Source organism: Arvicanthis niloticus, chromosome 16 (assembly GCF_011762505.2).
Source record: "Arvicanthis niloticus isolate mArvNil1 chromosome 16, mArvNil1.pat.X, whole genome shotgun sequence".
Lineage (NCBI taxonomy): Eukaryota > Metazoa > Chordata > Mammalia > Rodentia > Muridae > Arvicanthis > Arvicanthis niloticus.
The window spans coordinates 47,867,679-47,889,860 of NC_047673.1; the positions used below are offsets into that span (position 1 = coordinate 47,867,679).

At 43.0% G+C, this 22,182-nt stretch overlaps 1 protein-coding gene across 6 annotated transcripts in view; it reads left to right on the forward strand.

Moving 5' to 3' along the window:
• Scrg1 (stimulator of chondrogenesis 1) overlaps positions 1-22,182 on the forward strand; it is a 52,596-nt gene that overhangs the window by 11,179 nt on the left and 19,235 nt on the right. Inside the window, exons 1-2 of one of the 6 annotated variants that reach the window (XM_034520656.2) lie at positions 1,971-2,096; positions 20,637-20,703. The exons of 1 other annotated variant lie outside the window; for it this stretch is intronic. Coding sequence is in view for 1 of the 5 variants with exons in the window: in XM_076914164.1 (XP_076770279.1) it covers positions 20,637-20,703 (67 nt within the window). In the remaining 4 variants the exon portion in view is untranslated. Of the gene's footprint in view, positions 1-1,970; positions 2,097-6,921; positions 7,164-20,636; positions 20,704-22,182 lie in introns of those variants that run through there. 4 more of the 6 variants (XM_076914165.1, XM_076914164.1, XM_076914166.1 and 1 more) reach the window with 4 other exon arrangements.

The window sequence follows — 22,182 nt, forward strand, 5'->3', positions numbered from 1 at the left end:
CTAACCGTGTAGAGACTTGATGCCCCAGGGAAGGGGGATCCCAGGCAGGGGAAGCACCCTCTCAGAGGAAAAGAGGAGGGGGGAGGGGGAAGAACTCTTCAAGGAAGGACTGACTGAAAGGAGGCAACCTTTGGGATGTAAATAAAAAAAAATAATATATATATATATAAAATAAATAAAAAAGATAAAGAAGTAGATGGATGTGACAAAAAAAGAAAGAAAACAACAAAAAGGGGTGTAGGTTTTCTTTCTTTCTTTCTTTCTTTCTTTCTTTCTTTTTTTGAAGGAGTGTTAGCATGTTTTGGATTTTAGGGAGCATAGTTGACTCTCTAATACACACCCGCACCCACAACCTTTCTGAGCAGCAAGTTATGTTTTAATTGGATCGTACTGAATGGAATACACTCCCAGCATTAGAGGTGAACCACCTAGGAAAAGGGTTTCCATTGTCCCCTCATGTCCCCGAACGAACATACTTATAGACATAGTGTGAGTCTTTTGAATTTATTATTTCAATGTGCAAATATTTGGATTTGGATTTTAATGTAATATTTACTTATTTCAGGACCGGGATAAAGAACACATATATATAATCGTTAATATGTTTTACTAGTGAGAGAGCAATTCTGCAGCTAACTTAATACATATCAATTTCCTTTTTGCAATGTAAAGGAAATGATCTTGGCAGACCACCAGTCTGTTCATATTTCAAAAAAACATTAAATGGAAATAGGACTAAATTGCCTTATAGTTAAAATTCTCTTGTTCCATAAAATACTTATGGTAACTTTGCTTATCCTTCTATTTTAAAAGGCCGTACTTGGTTCTAGTCAGATCTATTAAATGACCTGTTTATTTTTTTTTTTTTTATTTAATTGCTACACTCAAAAAGCCATATAAAGTGAACCATGTTAACCCACTTGATGAATAAATGTGAAAATACATTGTCCAACTTACATAAAAACCTATTCTACATAAAGACCACACATGGATATATATTGTGTTGTCTTAGACAGCCATTCATGCCATGCTGGTGACAAATATCCAAAATCAATCAGCACAAAGAAGGGAACGTTATTTTGATTTGTGCATTCAGTCTATTGTTGGTAGGAACCCGTACCTTTGCTAACATCATAGCAGGAGTGTGTGGCAGGGGCCTGCTCGGTGCATGACAGCCAGAAAGCACAGGAAAGAAAAGGTTGTAAACTCCCCTCCTTGGGCTTGGAGCTAATGACCTAGCTTCTTCCAAACTCAGCCTTGCTGTGTCCAGGTTCGTCCTTCCCCAGTGACATCATACTAGGTACCCATCTGTTAACACCCAGCCCTTTGGGGGATTGTGTAGATTTATACTATGGTAAACATCTTTATTTTCATTTTGATTAACTTATTTTTTTTTTTAATTACACTAAATCTATGGGCCAATTCAGGAAGAACAAAAATCTTTACAGGAACATGCTCAGTATTGGGACAGCTTATATAATATTCTGACTTCGTCCCTGTTGATCCTCTTAGGTGTCTCAGGCAGGCAACTTCACTGAGAGTTGTGGCAATTATTTTTCCTCATATCTCTCTGGTAGAATTGGGGTTAGTTAATGCCAGGACACTGGGAAGAAACAGCATGCCCCTGGCTAGCTTCTGCCTCTCATAGGAACGCCTGTAATCCTTGATTTAAAATGTCATTAATTAATGTTTTCTAATAGAGGCCTTTATCTAGGTCAGGCTGTTTCTTTTTGTCTTAACTCACAAAAAATTCAATAAGGGATAAATAACTTTGTAGCATGCCTAGACCGTACCAGCTTTTCTCAATTCCTGCTGGAGCAAAGGCTCCTGAGCAGCCTGCTGTCCTCTAATGTGCATACACATCCCTCACCCCATGTGCCAAAAATGAAATACTTCTGTGGTGGGGTCAGAGGTCAGCCTTGAGGCCTGGCTGCTAACCATGGCTCTAAATGCCTTCTCAGGCTGTCCAAGTCCAGAGGGCTGGAGGCTTTGCCTCCATTTCAGGCAAAGGAAATTTACGTGGACCAAATCCCCAGGGACAGAAAGGAGTTCCTGAGGACAGTGGTGTACAGAATAAAGAGAACAAAGGAGTCAAGGTAGGTGGAAGAGCCCACACCCCTGCCATCCCCGCCACTACCACCACCATCACCACACACACACACACACACACACACACGTAGGGGGGAGAAGAAGAGGGAGAGGGAGATGAGAGACAGACAGAGAGAAGAGAGACAGAGAGAGAGAGAGAGAGAGAGAGAGAGACAGAGAGAGAGAGACAGAGACAGAGACAGACAGAGAGAGAGAGAGAGAGTCTGCTTTAGAATTAGTGGGGAAAGGGGTGTTACATCAAGTGTCCTGTGATTTATGGCCATGACAGTCTCTGAGAAGTCTTTTATTACCACCTTGAAGCACCTAGTGGGGGCATGTAGTCCATGTGGCACTATTAGTACCGTCATAACAGAAAACTCTAGCGGGGCTTTTGGGCTCTTAGTGGAGATAGGGACTCTTAACGCTTCAGTCCCACTAACCCTATCCCCTTCCCTCTCCTAGAGTCAGGCTGATCCAGCTGCTCACCAGAGGTTGCACAATTCTACATCAGCACATTATCTATCTCCCCGGAGCAAGATCTCCCTGCAATTATGGGATGCTGTGCCGCTTCCTGCTCAACCTCTCTAACCTGTTCTAGCTGCCCTTGCTCTTCTTATATTTCTTCCTACAGAAAAGGATGGGGCCTGGGCTTGGATGAGAAGTCACTTACAAGTGTGGCCACACACACTGACCGACACCCCCCACCCCGGGCCGTCCCTCACTTGTCTCTCCTGCCTCTGCCTTCCTCCCCACCACCGATGACGTGTATAGCCTCAACCACAGAAGGAACAAAAAGCAGACGATGAATAGAGCTTAGTCTGTCACAGTTCTGAGAGGCAGCTTAGAAGGGGATACCAAGTATTGCTTAGCTAACCCATCTTTCTACTAAGAGGCAGACTCTGGGGATGAACATTTTCAGGCTTAGACGCTCTTATCTGAATAGAGGCCATGGTGGTGTGAATGTAAGTGGTCCCCATGGGCTCATATGTTGGAATGTTTGATCCCGAGTTGGTGGGCTGTTTAGGAACATTAGAAGCCATGGCCCTGTTGGAGGAGGTTTGTCTCTAGACTGGACTTTGAGATTTCCCTACTATGCTCCCCCATGGTAATGTGTATGGACTCACCCTCTGAAATTCTAAGGAAGACACAGTTAAATGCTTTTATTTTATAAGTTGTTTTTTGCCATGGTGTCTTCTTACAGCAACAGTATAGTAACTAAGACAGAAGCCAAAGATGGTGATCTCCCTAGGCTCCAAATAGATGTTAAAGATTTTTTTTTAATTATTTTAAAAATTGTAGTTATTTATTCACTTTACATCCCCATTATGGCCCCGTCCCTCCTCTCCTACCAGTCCCACCCTGACAAATCCCTCCCTCCATTACCCTGTCTCCTTCTCCTCAGAGAAGGGGAAGTCCCTCTTGGGCACTACCCCACCCTGGAACATCCAGTTGAAGTAAGCCTAAACGCATCCTCTCCCACCGAGGCCCAACTAGGTAGTCCACTTTGAGGAAGGGAATCCAATGGCAGGCAACAGAGTCAGAAACAACCTCCACTCCAATATTTAGGGGACTCACAGGAAGACCAAGCTACACATCTGCTACAAATGTACAGGCAGATGTTAATGGGTTTTTGCTTTGTGTTTCGTTTTGTTTTGTTTTAGGGCAAACCCTGAGAATACATTGATGCGAAGGAGGCAGGCCACAGAAACATCATGACCACACTGTGGAAATAGCTTTGGGTTGTGGTACAGTTCAAGCTTAAGTTCTTGGTTTTTACAGTCACAGTCAAAATGTGTGCAGTGCGGTATAGTGTCTTAACAAAGTGTGTGATTTGAATGAGAGTGGTCCCCACAGAAATGTATATTTTAATGCCTGGTCCTGGCTTGATAGAACTGTTTGGGAAGGATTAGGAGATGTGGCCTGGTTGGAACAGCTGTGTCACTATGAATAAAGTTTGAGGTGTCTAAAAGACTCATCCCATTCCCAATGTGCTCCCCCCCATCTCTCTATATATCTCTATGTATCCCTTTGTCTCTCTCTCTCTCTGTGTTTCTCTGTCTCTGACTCTCTCTCTCTCTCTCTCTCTCTCTCTCTCTCTCTCTCTCTCCCCTATTTTCATATCAAGATGTCAGCTCTCAGCTGCTCCTGTCATCTTGCCTTTGCTGAGCCATCATGGACTCTAATACTCTAAAACCAGGAGCCCAAATGAATCTTTTCTTTTACAAGTTGGCTTGGTCACAGTGCTTTATTACAGTAGCAGAAAGGTAACTAAGACATAAAGTAAGGTGAGCGAACACATTCTAACAGGTAGAAGTCACAAGGCAGCGTAGAAAAGAAAAGAGGAAATAAGACGAAAACAAGACCTGGTGGCTACCACTTGGCTTCAGGCAGTGAACACTGGGGTGTTTGGGTACATGAAGGTTATGTTGTAGTATCTTAGAAGTCTGGGATCCTGTGATGGCTGGAATATGCTTGGCCCAGAGAGTGGCACTGTTAGGAGGTGTGGCCCTGTTGGAGTAGGTGTGTTACTTGTGGGTGTGGGTTTAAGACCCTGATCCTAACTGCCTGGAAGCCAGTCTTCTGCTAGCAGCCTTCAGATGAAGATGTAGAACTCCCAGCTCTTCCTGCATCATGCCTGCCTAGATGCTGTCATGCTCCCACCTTGAAGATAATGGACTGAACCTCTGAATCTATAAGCCAGCCCCAAATAAATGTCCTTACAAGAGTTGCCTTGGTTATGGTATCTGTTCACAGCAGTATAAAACTCTAACTAGGACAGATCCTAATCCTGCTGTTAGGAGAGATCAAGCTCTAAAACATAACTGATAATTTACAGAAAAAGTCAGATTCTTCAGTCGTGGTCCAGGAACAAAGCTTCCCTGTCCGCCATATAGGCCTCTGCAATGGCCCTGGTTGCCACTTCCAAGATCAGCTGATGTGTTCATTGGTCAGGTGTTTATGCTCAACTGGCAGTGAAGCTTGGGATCTATGCCACCGGGTGTGGAGAAGAGCACCTCACGGCGGAGAGCACCTCACGGCGGAGAGCACCTCACAGCGGAGAGCACCTCACGGCGGAGAGCACCTCATGGCAGAGAGCACCTCACGGCGGAGAGCACCTCACAGCGGAGAGTACCTCACGGCGGAGAGCATCTCACAGCGGAGAGCATCTCACGGCAGAAGATGCCTGTTCTGGAGTCTAAGCTCTAAGTCTACCTCTACATGAAATTTGGGCTTTGAGGGGCAGCAAAACATTTCTTGATGGTATAAAGTACCCTCTGGGTAAGCAAGCTGGTCAGGTTGGAACAGCCCACAAATTAAAGCATGGAGGAGTTGTGTCTGAAGGAATCTTCTTACTAGTCAGAGACAGGGCTACACTGAGATTTCTTTCCAGCCACTGGTGTCCTTTAGTAAGATGATTGATTGACATAAAGTAGTGGCAGTTGGCTTCATTTAAAATTTCCCACTACCTGTTTCCCAAAAGCCTTTGGAGTGCTGTTCTCCTTTGGGTACTGATGCTGCTTACCATGTGATGCAGATGGGTTCCATAAGCAGAAAACTATACTAGAATGAAAAGGGGGGTTAAAGAAATGTCTCAGTGCTTAAGAGCACTTGTTGCTCTTGCATGAGACCCACATTCATTTCCTAGCTCCCTCATTGCGGTTCACAGCCAACCATAACTGACCTCTGAGGGCTCTGTATACATGTGATGCACATAAATATGTGCAGACAAAAGACTCATACACATAAAAAAACAAAGTAACTACATCTTTAAATTAAAAAAAAAAAATAAAGGTATTGAGCCAGGCATTGTGGTGCAAGCACTTAGGAGGCAGAGGTAGGTGGATCTCTGAGTTGAAGAACAGTCTGGTCTCTACAAGAGAACTGCTACATAGAGAAACCCTGCCTCAAAAAACAAAAGCAAGACAAGTAAACAAACAAACAAACAAACAAAAAAAAACCAAACAAACAAAAAAAAAAAACCAAATTTCAACATATTAAATATCAGAAACTCATATAAAGTGGGAACAGAAGAGACTGTAAAAAAAAATCATCTTTTAATCCCACGTGTTACAGGAAAGAAAGCTGAGAATTTATGGTGGTATTCAATAAAAGGACCTTGAGGCAAGCAAAGTGACCAACAGCAGGATTTCCTTTAGTGACAGTATAACAGCATTCCTGTCAGCAAATAAATACCAAGTGCCTGGCTCTACAATTTCAGTCCTCGAATTACAGTCATTTAGTAAGAGCTGACATTCTGGCAATTTTCCTTGTCTGACTTGTAGAAAATGCAATTGAATTTATCTAAGAAATCATTTCAAGCCAAGTAGTAAGAGAAAATCGCCTGGGGAGGCTCCAGGAAGAAAGAGAAAGGGATGGCTCTGTGATTCAGGGACCGACCGCCTGCGTGGTTCATTCATATTCAAATGAGGAGCTACAGATCGGCAAAGAATATTATCTTTTGTAGTATTTATTTTATTTATTTTTGTGTGTGTGAGAGTATTTTGGCTGCATGTATGTCTGTGTAGCACGTGTGTGCCTGCTGTCCCAAGGTCAGAACAGGGTATCTGATTTTCTGAGACTGGTGTTTACTGTCAGTCGTGAGCTGCCCTGTGGGTGCTGGAGTACCCAGTGCTCTGAACCACGGAGCTCATATTATTTTTGTATTCTTCAATCACTCACTATAGTGGTTTGAATAGGTATGGCTTCCATAGACTCATGTAAACATCTGAAAGCTTGGCCAGTAGACAGTGAAGCTATTAGGAGGTGTGGCCTTGGAGTGGGCGTGGCCTTGGTAGAGGAAGTATATCCCTGTGGAGGCAAGGCTTTGAGATCCCATATGCTCAAGCTATGCCCAGTGTGGGCATCTGCAGATCAAAATGTAGAATTCTTAGCTCCTCCAGCACCGTGTCTGCCTGCAGGTTGCCATGCTTTCTATCATGATGGCGATGGACTAAACCTTTGAAACTGCAAGCCAGCCCCAGTTAAGTGTTTTCCTTTATAAGAGTTGCTGTAGTCATTTTGTCTCTTCACAGCAAGAAAGCCCTAAGATACTCTTCATTCTTCTCGTTACGGAGGTGAGTTGTTTGCCTTTATTTCCAGATTGAGTTCCACCACTTGAAAATGTATGATCGTGGCCAAGTTGCCTAACTAATCCCTTTGAAATCAGTTCCCCTATCTGAAAGCTTCTCTATGAACGTAATTTGCTCCTATGAAACACAATAGGGGTAGAGCAATGCACATCCCTAGTAATGACAGTCAGTGTTATTATAGCCAGTGTCGATACCGTTATTACTGACATTATCAACCGATCAGATGCATGTAGCTGTAAAAACAACTTTGGAAGATTAGGGCAGTAACCTGGGGCCTGTCACAGAACAATTAATCATCTCACCGACTCCGGTTTGTCAAGTGACTAGGATTTTCTGACAGAGCACATGCTTCCCACTGGAATCTAAAACATGATTCTCTGCACTGTGAGTCTGTTTCCCTGGAAGACTAAAAAGGTTGCCGTTACGTTTCCCTTTTGGCCTCTATTCCGAGTGCATCTCCACACTCACGTTATCATTCCTCCACCTATTCCATAGAGTCCTAGAACAAGCCACTTCCCCTTGGCACACTTCTTTCTTGATGCCCATTTCCTAAATTATTTCTCACCATTTTCAATAGCACTAGTAACCTGTAGGTATAAATTCAGTGACAACATACGGAGGACACCTTAGTCTCTCTTTCCAGGGAGAAGGGGACTCATGCTTGCTATTCCAATGGACTCTCCTCCTGTCTCCATTATAGCCACAGTAAGCATTTCCCAGTACACTACAGCCCTGAGGTTGCATCCCAGTGCAATTTCGTCTCTTGAAAGCATTTTTCTTCCTGAAGCTGTAACCGCATCAGCATCACATCTTGCTCCACCACCAACTGGGTGATTCTGTTTTTCCCTCCGGGCCTCACTGGAGACTCCTGGGGCTGTCTGTTTTCATTAAATTTTACATCAGTGGCATGAAACTAAGTTGGAGAAATAGAGGCTACATTGTTTAACCTAGTTGCAAAAACCACTCTAGGTACAAAAATGTTCCAGGTTCTGCAGAAATCTTGAGAGAGGATTTTAAAGTTTTAAGCAAAAAAGAAAACTCTGACATTAAAAAACAGTTAAGTGAATGCTTCATGCATGTTTCTTTTTAACTGATGAGATTATGAGGTACTTTAGGAGGTCTGTTGTCTGTAGCTACTTATAATTTCAACAAACGTGTTGTGCATTTTCTGTAAGTCTGTGTGATCATCCTGAGACTCCTTTTGTCAAGAATACTCATGATGTAAGAAAAATCTTGCTTTTCTGCTAAAAGAAACCAGCAGCTGCTTCTCCAGTGATTCCCAACCTCAGAGATTCCAGAGGGAATGGAGCCTGAAGGAAGTTGGAAAAAGGAAGCCAACTGTAGAACAGAGGAACAGGTCTGAGTCAGGGCATTTGCATGAGCCCCCAGTGGGCATCAGAGGAAGAGTAGATAGATGCCCCCATTTTTAACCACAAGCCTAAGATTTATGATGTCTGAAATTACTGATAGCTGAGATAATTATGAGACTTCATCTGGTAGGAAGGATTTTAAGGTTGTCGTTGTTGTTAAGAAACACAGATTGGATCACGTTTCAAACGTAATGCAAGTTCTTTGGACATAATTGTTGAAGTCCTAAATGAAATATTCTTTAACTTTGAATTCAGCTGTCACTAATTTGTGAGCTTTTCTTTGTAGCAAACCTTATTGGATCTAACATGATAATATGTGTGGACAAAAATGTAGGAAAATACATTTATCATTGTTTAAATATAAAATGTAAAAACCAAACTAGATATATTTTCTAGAAATTTAGCAGTATATTTGAATGACTTTGCTTAAAATACTGGCTTTTTGTCACTTAAAATTTTCGCTTTAGGAGGCTTCTACTGCCTCCAAAACAACTGGTCAGTCCCCAGGGCAGCATACATTAAAGTTCAGTAAAAGGTCTGAAAAACAATTCATTAGAAAAGGAAAAAAAAAAAAAAAAAGGCCTCTATACAAGACAACAAATATTGGTTTCAAATTTGAGACTCTTTTTTTTTTTTTTTTTTTGAGACAGAGTCTCACTCTATAATCCTGTAGAGTGAAAATTATAAAGGCCATTTTATGAAATATGTGTAGATTTTTCCGCCTTACAGAACTCGGAACTGAAAATAAGATTTCAGGCCTTCACATTCCAGGTGAAGGACACTTGCTGGATTACATTCCCCAAGCCTCACCCAAGGCAGGAAGGCATTCCTGACTACAGATAAAGATGTTATCACCTAGGTGGGGCCATAGCCCTATAGCCGGAAAAAGTGACTCTAGATCATTTGGGCTAGATTCTCTGAAATGTTCCACTGTTCTTGGTTACCCCTCCCTTGGTCTTCCCAGTGCTATGTTCAAAATTTGTAAAACATCATGTGTACAATCATGTGTAAGCGCGAGAAAACAATCATGTGTAAGCGCGAGAAAATGCCTTCCTCCCCCCACCCCATGCTATAAAAGACCCTTTAACCCACCACACGTGGCCAAAAACCCTGCTCTTGGAGCTAAAGAGCATGTCGTTTTTGACCGCCGGCTCCTCCCCTAATAAACCTCTGCTGATTGCATTTCTTGTGATTTTTGGGTGGTCGCAATCCGGAGGCTTGAGGAAGGGTCTCCCGAGTATGGGGCTCTTCATTTGGGGGCTCGTCCGGGATATGCGACCACCTTAATCCAAGAACCACGCTGGGAGGTAAAGGGACACCGCGGTTTTTCTGTCTGATTGTTGTGTGACCTTTTGTATAAATTGCCTGGTTTTTCATGTACTGATTTCTGTTTTTTCATGTGCGGGTTTGCCTAAATCGTCTGATTTCTCGTGTGCTAGGGTTGCCTAAATCGTGTGCTGTTTTGTCTAAGTTTGTTTAAGTTATTTGGTTTCTAAGTTGTTTGTGCCCGTCTGTCTGGATTATTTGGTTTCTGAAAAGTGCACTTTGGTTTGGACTGGCAGCTGTTTCTGTCTCGTGAGGGGCAGTAAACCATTCGTTTCGAGAGGGGACAAATGAGTGATTAGCAGACGTGCTGGAGAGTCACTAGCTGCTGCACCCCCAGAGACGTTTGGGGGTTCATCTAGGTGCCGGGGAGGACGTGGAATCCCTCTCGGCTGGCACAGGTTTGCATCTAGGTGCCGGAGAGGACGTGGAATCCCTCTTGGCTGGCACTGGCGATTGAGACGGGTTTTTTTGTTAGTCTTTTTGTGTGTTAACAATGAAACTAGAGAGAAAAGGTCAGAAATGGCCACCGTGGTTGTTATGCTCTCATGGCAGTGTGTCTATTTTTGGTTTGTTCATTGCTGGCGTGTTAGAAATCTGGTAGACTTGGTCCAACATAGGCTGACCAAGTTGTCTGAATCTGTTAAATCTGAATCTGTGAAGACTGACCGCGTTGTCTGGTTATTGGAGTCTTACTTGGAAGGCGAGAGGCCTTCCAGAAGGTCAGGAGATCTGACCGTTGGATTTCAGGGGGAAGGCGAGAGGCCTTCCAGAAGGTCAGGGGATCTGACTGTTGGATTTCAGGGGGAAGGCGAGAGGCCTTCCAGAAGGTCAGGGGATCTGACCGTCGGGTTTCAAGAGCCTGAGCGCTCCTACTTGGGGAGAAGACGCGGAATCCTTCTCCATCTGGGGTCGTAACCAAATGTGGTTAAGTGTTATTTGTGCCACCCGTGGCAGGGGTGAGCTATCTGTGTTTTATGTACCACCCGTGAGAGGGGTGAGCTATTTGTGTTTTTTTGTTTTTTTATATGTGTGTGTCTTTTCTTGGCAAATCATCTGTGTGTTAGCTGTTAATCTACTGTGTTAAACATCTTGAGTTAAAAATAGGTAACATGATTGCCGGCAGAGAGAGAAATGAAGCCGCCGGTACAAGAATACAACTGCAGAAAGGCGGGCAGGTCCTTTAATAAGGGGCAGCTACCTCGGTTCGTGCTTGCGGTTCGTGTTCCTACAGCCCGCCTACCGCATGTAGGGTATGCTTCAGGTAACAGCACATGGAGGGTGCCCTCACCCAGCCCGCTCACCCAGCCCACACTTGGCGGGCGACAACTCGTGGTTCCCCAGCACAGCAACAGCATGCAACAGTTACCTAGTTTAGTATTCCTGGCTGTACTGGGTACCTTGAGGTCACTAGTGCAGAAAGCAGAAAAAAAAAAGGGGGGGGGGCAGCAGTTTTTTTAGCTTCTGTAATAAGAAAGTTGACAATAATTTTTTCCCAGTTTAATAAATAAAAGAGTGTTTTGTTTTGTTTGTTTGTTTGTTTTTCTAAAATTACAGCTTAAAAGTTACAGGCTGTCCTGAGTCAAATATATATATATATATATGCATGCTTCAGTTTTGATAAAATTTCTAGCCATTACTGTTTGAGTCAATTTCATTATTTATATGAAATTTTCATTAAGATTTTGTTCAAAGATGAGAGTTTTGACGAGATAAAATTAAAGAAGTGGTGAAGACTTGTGCTCTTATGTTAGACATAAAAATGTTTACTTTGTTGTTCTTGTATATCACTTCTACCAACGTTTCTATTTTGTTAAAGGTTAAATTCAAATAAGTGTCAAATGTAACTCAAGTTGCCTTTTAAAAATTGTTAATAACTGTATGAACCTTCAACATCTTAATAATCCTTGCTGTGAAATGCTACAGATAAGGTAAAAGCCTTGCTTTCACAAGACCTTTGCAGGTTCTGGTCTTCAGATTGGGGACCCCGTCAATTGATCAGGCCGTGGTCAGCAGCAGGTCAATTTGGAGCAGATTTGACTGAGACCTCCATGTGACAGAAGGTAAGGGACACCCAGAGGCCCACGCCAGATTCCGCTGATAGGTCTTGAGAGAGAAGATTATATGAGACCCCACTAAGTTTGATCAGGACACATGAGGTTAAGCAGAGATCAGATAAGTTACCCACAGCCTTTCTAGACTAGCTCATAGAGACATTCTGTCAGTGTAGACAAGGCTCCAGAGGCTACAGAGACTACAAGATAAGTCATTGAAAGATTTAGGAAGTATACTACATATTAAAATGATTGATGGTAATAGCAAGTGAGAGAAGATTTAAAAGAAAGGAATAGAGAAGAGGAATAGAGAAGGTTTAGTGTAAGTCTAGAAGAAAAGAGTAGAGAAGAAGAATAGAGATCAGTTGCTGTGAGTCCAGAGGAATCGAGAGGAATAGAGGAGACTAGAGAGAGGTGAAGAAAGAGAAAGGTGACAGGAAAGAATTTACAGAAAGCAGAAAAAAGGGATTCCAATCAAAGAGAGATAAAACTCTTTGAAAAAGACCAGTGTGCGCATTGCAAGTAAAGGAGCCAGCTTCAGGGTCCAAGAGGGCCCTAACAAATAGAAGCCAGGGCCAGAAAATCCCAGGCCTCGAAAAACACCCCAAGTGGCGAAGATAACAGCTCTGTGTGAAGACGGCTATTGAGATAGACGGGGCAGCTTGGAGCCACCCAACTTTTGATAGACACAGGGGCTTCCTCCAGGCCAATGGGTCAAAATATATTCATGGACTACCCGAAAATGGTGGACTAAGAGATGGGCTGGGTATCCCATTCATTTATGGTCATCCTAGACTGTTCCTACTCTCTGTTGGGTTGAGACTTACTCCCCAGGATTGGGGCCCAGACAGGCTGCAACTAACTGACAAGAACTCACAGGTAGAGGAAAGGCTCCTCCTACTGACTCCAGCCGGGAGCCGAGGTAACGTGCTTTACAGACGGGAGCAGTTTTCTCCATGCTAGTCAGACTACTGTGGTGGACACAAATGTCATCTGGACTGACTCCCTACCCCTGAGATCATCGGTGCAGAGAACAACCTTGGAACTTGGGGCTGACAAGAAAGCTAACATCTGCATGGACAACAGGTATGCTTTTGCCACAGCCCATGTCTGCAGGACTACATACCAAGAGAGGAAACCCTGATGAAGCCGGCAACTGTGAGTACTCGTTGCCCAGGACACCAAAAGAGAGGAGACTCAGTGGCCTGAGGCAATAACCGGACATATCAAGTGTCTTGTTCCAGCCTGTTCCAGTTGTGGGCCTAAGAGATGGCCTCACTTAAAGCACAGAGTAAGAAAAAGAACTCAGATTGCTAGCCATCCTGCCAGATACTATCTAGAGAAAAAGAGACAATGGTGCACACAAGAAGGGAAAACTATACTCCCCAGAAAGCAAAGGATTTACCAGGCTAAATACACAGATGGACTCTTAAGATATGAGTACAACCAAGTAGCCAAGAGACTTAAAGCGTATAAGGGACCTTAGGTTCTGAGCCAGAGAAATAATAAGACTTAGAGTAAATAAGAAATACCTAGGAGAAAACAGCCTAGAATAGGGACCTTCCCGAGGTTTCAAGTGTCCTAGATAATTAGATCAGAGAGCAGTTTTAAGGTAAGTCAGGAATTGTCAGAGATATTAGAAGATCCACTGTTTATACTGTCTCCAAAGCTCAGGACAGGTAGAGAGAATATACAGAACCCTAAAATTAAACTACCCTTGGGAACTGGCGCTGGCTAGAGTGTCCCTTGTCCTTGCTCCATACCCAGAATGTCCCTTTTGTGTGAGAAATGATTTTTCAGGCTACTAAGAGACTTCCTGGTGCTGCTGACCATCTGACCTCCTTGAAATCCACCAACACGTGCCTGTACATCCAGACGCCAGAGCAACCTCCTGCTGTTTAGCTCAAGGTCATCTGCTATACTACAAGGCCAAAGAGGGCCCTGACTCCTGAGACATCCCACCCTAGAGGCACGGGGGCAATGCTGCCTTAGAGGATGGGGCTTAGTGTGTATACACCCAAGGTTAAATGACAGCTTGTGATTACAAGATTGAAGTTGAAATGTGAATCTAGAGTTATATAAATTTGTTCCTTTTGCAATTTCTCTTTATTATTTATGTGATTTTATGTATATGTAGACAGCTATGTGCCACAAAATGTGTAAAAGTCAGAAGACAACTTTGAAAGTAGTTTTCAAAAAAAAAAATGTTTTGAAACCCCTAGTCAATAAAATAGGGCCCAAGAAGCCCTGTTAACAAATACTTAGTTCCTAAGATTGATAAATAGTGAGCTTGCAGTCAAAGATTATTATATACTTGTCCTGCTAGTTCCCGCAGGTACTCTTGAACTGAGTTTGAGATACACCCTAGATGATTCTGCAGAGAGCCTATTTTCCTTGACTCTAGCTGTTACATTGTGACGAGGAGTGGCCATAGGTATAGAGACAGGTGTAACTAAATTGATACAGACACCTCATTATTTTTCATCAGCTGAGAGATACCACTGATGTAGATTTGAGAGCCCTAGAATAGTCAGCAACAAAGTTAAGTGATTACTAGACTTGCTGTTTCTTAAAGGAGAAAGTCTGTGCTGCTCTAAGAAAAAATATTACTATTATGTAGACCATTCAAGAGTGACCAGAGAGTAAATTCAGAGAAAGGTTACACCAGAGACACAGAGAGGCACAGCAATGTTGATTCGAGAGTTGGTTCAATCCTCCCTTGCTGGACCACTTGTGATTTTACTTTTGCTTTTAACCATAGGCCCCTACATTTTAAATAGATTAGTAACTTTTGTTAGAGAGAAAATAAATACACCACCAATGTAGGACTTTGGGTCAAGAAAATAGTAATTATGACACTGGAGTTTAAACTTTTCTAAAGATCCAAATCGGAAAAAGTGGGGTTAAAAATAGACTTATTAATAATTGAGTTTTTATGATTAAAAACATAACCAAATTGGAAGAGGTGGGGATGTAGAGTGAAAATTATAAAGGCCATTTTATGAAATATGTGTAGATTTTTCCGCCTTACAGAACTCGGAACTGAAAATAAGATTTCAGGCCTTCACATTCCAGGTGAAGGACACTTGCTGGATTACATTCCCCAAGCCTCACCCAAGGCAGGAAGGCATTCCTGACTACAGATAAAGATGTTATCACCTAGGTGGGGCCATAGCCCTATAGCCGGAAAAAGTGACTCTAGATCATTTGGGCTAGATTCTCTGAAATGTTCCACTGTTCTTGGTTACCCCTCCCTTGGTCTTCCCAGTGCTATGTTCAAAATTTGTAAAACAACCAATCATGTGTAAGCGCGAGAAAATGCCTTCCTCCCCCCACCCCATGCTATAAAAGACCCTTTAACCCACCACACGTGGCCAAAAACCCTGCTCTTGGAGCTAAAGAGCATGTCGTTTTTGACCGCCGGCTCCTCCCCTAATAAACCTCTGCTGATTGCATCCAGGTATGGTTTCTTGTGATTTTTGGGTGGTCGCAATCCAGAGGCTTGAGGAAGGGTCTCCCGAGTATGGGGCTCTTCAATCCAAGCTGGCTTCAAACCTGAGATTCGTCTTCCTCCATTTTCCCCAGACGTAGTGTGAAAATAAAATTTGAAAGCAGCGTTGAAACAATAACAAAAAATTCATGGTCAGCAAAGACCACCAACAATTTGTTAAATTTAGTCATAATAAAATATTAAGTCCCTGCAGGGGCAGGGTGACCAAAAATAAAGGCATGCAAGGGCGTGTCCAGACAAGTCCAAACAAGCCCAAGTGAGTAATGGGCTATCTGGTGTTTACTTCTCTCTCGCTCCCTTTCTGGGAGGTCCAAGATTCTACAAGTTCTGCCAGTTCTGCAAGTTGCTGATGTTTGAAATATCCAATCATGTGTAGCCGCGCGAAAGTGCAACCAATCATATGTAACCTCGCCAAATTTTCCCGCTATCCCCAACCCCTACCCATAAATATCCCAAGTTTCCTGGGTTCTGGGTCAGAACCTCTATCTCCTGCGTGAGATATGTTCCGGCCCGAGGGCCCCCGTCATTAAACCTCCTCTGCAATTGCATCAAGATGGTTTCTCTTGTGTCCTTGGGTTCGTGCAGGTCCGGACTTGGGTGAGGGTCCCCTTTTGGGGGTCTTTCAGTAGGCTTAGAGAGTTGTACCACCATGCCAGATTTGCTCCCCAAATCAAAAATTACAAGGGCAGATTCTTCAGTTGCCCATTTTGGTTTATAATTAAGTTGCTTCTCAAAATGGACAACTCTGTGTAACAGACATCGAGGTCACAGCAAGTCTTTCAATGCTTGACAATGTTTAATGTTTCCCCCTGGCCTAGTAGAAAGCCCAGCTAGTAATAAATAAATGTTTGACAACCTAATAAGGAGTTTGAAAGCCTGGGTCCAAATGTGTGTCCCCTGGGAACACTTGCATAAGTGACTCAAATGTGATCCAGAGACTATGAGACCATTACTAAGAACTGCTGCATACCATTTGAAACCAGCATGCAGGGAGCAGCAGTGTCTAGAAGGTTGTATACTTGTGTATTTCTGGATATGAATGTATAATATAGAAGACACTTGAATTCAAAGAACACTGAATAAGCAACATAATCAGAGACATGAAAGAGAAAGGAGAGGAACTGACGGGTAGGAATGCCATTAGTGCCATACTTCTGAACTAGGTCTACACAAGCCAAGCAGGCAGAGAGAACATCAGGTGCAATGAAAGCATTTTCCCAGTTTCCTCATATTTTCTACACATTGAAACCAAACCAGCAAAGGCTGGGTGTGGTGGTGCACTTCCTTAATCCCAACACTTGGGAGGCAGAGGCAGTTGGATCTCTGTGAGTTCCAGGCTAGTCTGGTTTACTTAGTGAGTTCCAGGGCAGCCAGGACTATGTTGAGTGACCTGATCAAACAGAGAGGGGAGGAGGGAGAGAGAAGAGAGAGAGGAGGGAGAAGAGGGAGGAGAGACAGCAGGGAGAGAGGAGAGGGGGGGAGACAGAGAGTCGGGAGAGGGAAGAGAAGGAGGAGGGAGAGAGAAGAGAGAGGGGAGAGAGGAGGGAGATGAGAGAGAGAAGAGGGAGAGAGAACGCGAGAGAGAGAGCGAGAGAGAGAGAGAGAGAGAGAGAGAGAGAGAGAGAGAAACTTAAGAGAAAAGGAGAAAAGCCAGGTTTATTTTAGTTTACAATTCCAGGTTACAATCCCTCATGGTGGAGAAGCCAAGGCAGGAAGCCAGTCATATCACATCCACAGTCAGGAAAAGATAAATGAACATACACGCTTGTTTGTGTGCACTCTGTTTGATTTTTCTGCTCTTATACAGTTTAGGACCCTCTCGGGATGGTGTCTCCCACAATGGGCTGCATCTTCCCGTATTAGCTAATTTAATTTATACGATTCTCCAATGATATGCCCGCAGTCTAACCCAATGTAGACCAGCTCTTATTGAGACTTTCTTCCCAGGCAATTATACATTGTGTATAACTGATATTGGTCTACCAGAATCTTGTTTTTCTTGACCTACCTTTTTACCAAAATAGGCATGCATAGCCTCCCCCAGAACAACCGTAGAGACCCTTCCACTAACAGTCATTCTTCTAGAAGTACTCTTCCACTGACTTCTCCCACTCCTCCCATTCATACTTCTTCGTTGCCCCTTACTCCTCTTCCCAGTTGTGTAGCTGTCCCTTGGAGGCTGATGATCCCTAAAATTCTGGTCCCAGCACTATTCCATCCTCTATAATCCATTTTGAGAGGCATAAGGGTGAAAAGCAAAGACACTGGAACTGCATGGATCCTATTGTTTCCTGGCTGTGTGGCCTTGGGCAAGCTATCTACCGTCTCCTATGTTCTCTCAAGCATTAAGAAGTGCTATAATAGAAGCTGTTTCAGATGATCATAAAGAGATATTCCCACATGTAATGTGCATACCATAATACACAGTAAGCTTTAGGGGGGCACAGCCATTGTTCCACTGTCGCTTAGCTGAAAAACTCTACAAGTCATATAGTTGGCATTATCTGGCATTTAGTTGATTAGTTAGCAAACAATAATTCTCTAGTCAGGTTTTTTTCCTGAGCTCTAGGTCTCTACAGCCAGTTGCCAATTAGACATTCCCCAAACGCTCTTTAAACTCAACATTTACCAAGTAACTAATTTCTGTCTTCCTACTCCTACACTAGCCAAAACTTTTATATTCATTTTCCTGTTTGAATAACAGCTCTCTCTTTTGGATTCTTTTTCCAGATGAATGACAACACAGTCCATCAAGGCCTAAGCCTTTGAGAATTTAATGTTCTCTTCTTTCAGCTAGGGATACCTTACCCATGACGTAATTGTGAACTGAGTGATTCAGTTTTCCCTTCTTCCTATTTTCACTTACGGGTTATTGTTACAGTTCTGTTCCTCCAACCCATCCTCATTTCAACTGTCTTTCTTCTTTCTTTCTTCTTACACTATATTTCTTTCACATGGAAATGGGGGGGGATCATCTTTTCTTTTGTTGTTTTTGTTTGTTTGTTTGTTTTGTTTGTTTTTGGTTTTTTGAGACAGGGTTTCTCTGTGTAGCCCTGGCTGTCCTGGAACTCACTCTGTAGACCAGGCTGGTCTCGAACTTAGAAATCCGCCTGCCTCTGCCTCCCAAGTGCTGGGATTAAAGGCGTGCGCCACCACCGCCTGGCCGGGATCATCTTTTCTAATCTTTCTTTCTTTCTTTCTTTCTTTCTTTCTTTCTTTCTTTCTTTCTTTCTTTCTTTTTTATTAACCTTCGGATAAAATTCCAGATTTATACTTTGATGTGATGCTTAGCTTTAACTGTTAATGTGACACGATGTAGAATCTTCCGGAATGAGAGTCTCAGTTAGGGCTTTTCTACATTGGGTTGGTCTTTGGGCAATGTGTGTGTAGAATTATCTTCGGTTACTTGATGTAAGAAGACACGGTTTACCATGGGCGGCAACACTCCCTAGGCAGAGGGGCTTGAACTAATAGAGTGGAGAAACCAAGCTGAACATAAGGGAGCAACCAGGTGAGCATGTGTACATGGTTGCTTTCTGCACATGGTTATGGATGCTATACGACAAGATGTTTGAGTTCTTGCTGCTTTGAGCTGTGACTTTTTTTTTTTTTTTTTTTAATGTACTGTAACCTGAACTGGTATGCTAAAACGTGCCCTTCTCCTCCGAGTTGATTTTCATCAGGGTATTTTATCCCAGCAATTTTTCATCAGGGTATTTTATCCCAGCAATAGAAATAGAAGCTAGAGCATATTATTTGTTATTTGAGATACTTCAAACACTTCTTCCCATCTCTCTAATTTCATTTCCCAGATCTCTGGCTTCAGCTACACAAAGCTACTTGTCATGTGTGAAGTTATTACTCTATCCCTCACCACCGTGCTTTTCTCAATGGTAGAGACGTCTTTCCTCCCATCTCTTCCTATGTAGCTCATACTTTGCATACTTTGCTATGATGCCCTGAGTTCCAGTAACATTGCCCCTAATTGAGTTTAAAAGGCCTAGCTGAGAGTGGAGTATGATGGTATATGCCTGAAATCTCAGCAATCAGCAGGCTGAGGCAGGAATATCTCTGCAAGTTTGAGGCCATGATGGTCTTCACAGAAAGTTCTAGACCAGCCAGGACTACACAGTGAGATCCTATCTATCTCAACAAACAACTAAAAGATAGTTAAATAGAGGTTGGGATTTCTAGAATTTTGCTATTTGTTCAAAATACAGCGAACTCCTATCGTCCCTTTTTTGAGACCCAAAATAATTTTTTATGTATCTTTGTTTTAATCAAATGAATAAGATGGTAGAAAAATGAAATATGAATTTGAAAATATCTTTTATCAAAATGTCATAAGTTATATAAGTGGTGAGAGACAAGAGATGCTCAACTTTTGTCCTCAGTAACACATCCTTTGCTTCATCTCTCTCCTTTCCTCCTTCTCCCCAACCCTAAACTTCTCTCCAAATAAAAGTCACTGTTAGCATTTCTTCTAGGCTCTGACCAACCGTTACCTAGCAACAGCCAGGTACAAGCCTGGCTAGCTGTAAAAGGACAGTTTGGCCTCTCTCACTCTTCTCTGACTGCCCTGCCACCCCCGCCCCCAGCTTCTCTCTCTTCCTCCTTCTCTGTCCTCTCCCCCTTCCTCTCCTCCCTCCCCCTCTCTCTTTCCTCTTATTCCTGACTGGCCTCTTTTCTTTCTCTCACCTCTCTCTTTCTGCCCTCTCTCTGTGTGTCCTTCTCTGTTCCCTCTCTTTTTCTACATCTGCTCCCTTATCGACCCCCTTTCTCATGCCCCCAAATAAACTTTATTTTATACTAGATAGGTCACATGTCTGGTATGTCATGGGTGGGATGCCTCTATGGCATCCCCCTTCCACCTCACCACATCACGTTTTACCAAACATATCTGTCACTCTGTGGTTTGTTTTGTTTTGTTTTAATCCCTAAGGTTTCAAGTTTTATTGCTCAGAGACTCTGCATCACAAGGGTTCTTGTATAGACTAGCTATTTCCCTCTGTGACTAAACTGTTCAGTTCATTCTGCTTTGGAAGAGCCCAAGAGAGGCAGCTCCTGGCTCCTTCCACTCCCCTTCTCCCCTCCTTTCTGGCTGGAGGAGAGGCTGTCAATCACAGGCAGAGACAAGGCATACAAAGCTTCACTTGTAAAGAATCTCCTTCCAGCATCTCCTCTCTTCTCCCTTGCCCAGACTACCCCAGTGAGCTGGAGCAGTGAAGAAGATTCTCCTGCCAATAACATTGAAAAGAAAGAGGAAGGTATGCATTTTTTCTCTATGCAATCATTTTATATCATTTACTCTCTTCTAAGTTGCTGCTATAGGTTTGAGCAGAAGTATGTGTGTGCATGGTGAATAGAGAGGGGAAAGACATAAAGACTGAGGAATCCTCTAAGGAAATGGTCCATGCACTTTGAAAGGGATGGGTCGTGAGATAGAGCAAAGACCCTGATCAAAAGAGGGTAGAAAATGTGGGTGTTTGACTGGGAAAATCATTGGCCAAATTTTCCAGAAAAGGCTGCTTGCTCAGTGTCATTCATTTAATGTGCAAATTCACTCTGCATCCAATGCCCCCACGCAACCCCTCAGAATTATGTGTGAGTGATGAAATACATAAGCTTGCTCCGTCAGTCCTCTACACAAAGTTAATTGCAATGTCAAAGAAAGCAAATGCTTTTGCTTTTAGAAGCTATGATTCCTGAAAAGAAACCCATAGCAATGCAGGACACAAAGAAAGAATTCATTGACTCCATACTTGCTGTTCCAACCATGGAAGACAGCACAGAGTCTGTGCTTGCTGAGATGGAGAGAAGTCTCTCCCTTCAGGACTTAAAAGTACCCCTTTTAAGATTCCTTAACTCAGTGACTTGAACAGTCTATGAAAAGCTCTCCCCACACTTGGTCCTTTTGTCCTCTGATGAGTTATTGTTTGTGGTCATAAAAAAATTAGAACAATGCAAGATTATCAATATTATCTCATAGCATGCTGTACGACGTCTGAAAGCAGACCTTCCGTGACTGTGGTGGCTGCTTCCCCAAGGGTAAGGTATCCTGAGGGCTTAGGCTGCCATATGTGTTATCCGTTTTCTATGTCATTTCTTTTCCTTGACATATGCCTTGAGATAGTTCATTTCAGAACTAGGCTGCCCTAGCACAACCCCCCTCTAAGACAGTTGATAAGAAAAGCAGGGGATTTAAATAATAAGCGATTGTCTTTCAATGCCCAAGCGAGCACAGCTAGGGTAACAAGTTTAATATCACCCAACTACCGTTTTGAAATCTCAAGTGTCAAACATTCAGGGCTGGAGTCATCTGTTGATTTTTGCAGACTTGCTTCTCTCCCCTAAGCTGTTGACAGACATCTGAACAGGGGCTGCTCTTTCAGCCTAATTCATCAACTCTGTGTTATTCCACTGCCCTGAACACTGGTTCCCAGAACTGGCATCAGCTGCATCCATGAATGCTGAGCCACAAGCGTCTGAATACTCAAACTACATCGTCTTGTTGGTTTTGGCCGTCAGATGGTTTAGTTTTTCTTTTTAAGTCTCCATGTAACTCCAGCCATTCAAAAGCCTGCCAAAAACTCTCACAGAACTAAACTTGGCAATTCCCTTCCAAATGACAGTGCAACAATTTAGTGATGCTTGTGTGGAAATGCCTTCTTTGTAACTTTGCATCCTCTACAGGGATTTTTTTTTTCTGACAAAGTTTGTGTTGTGTGTATGTAAATGTTAAAGAA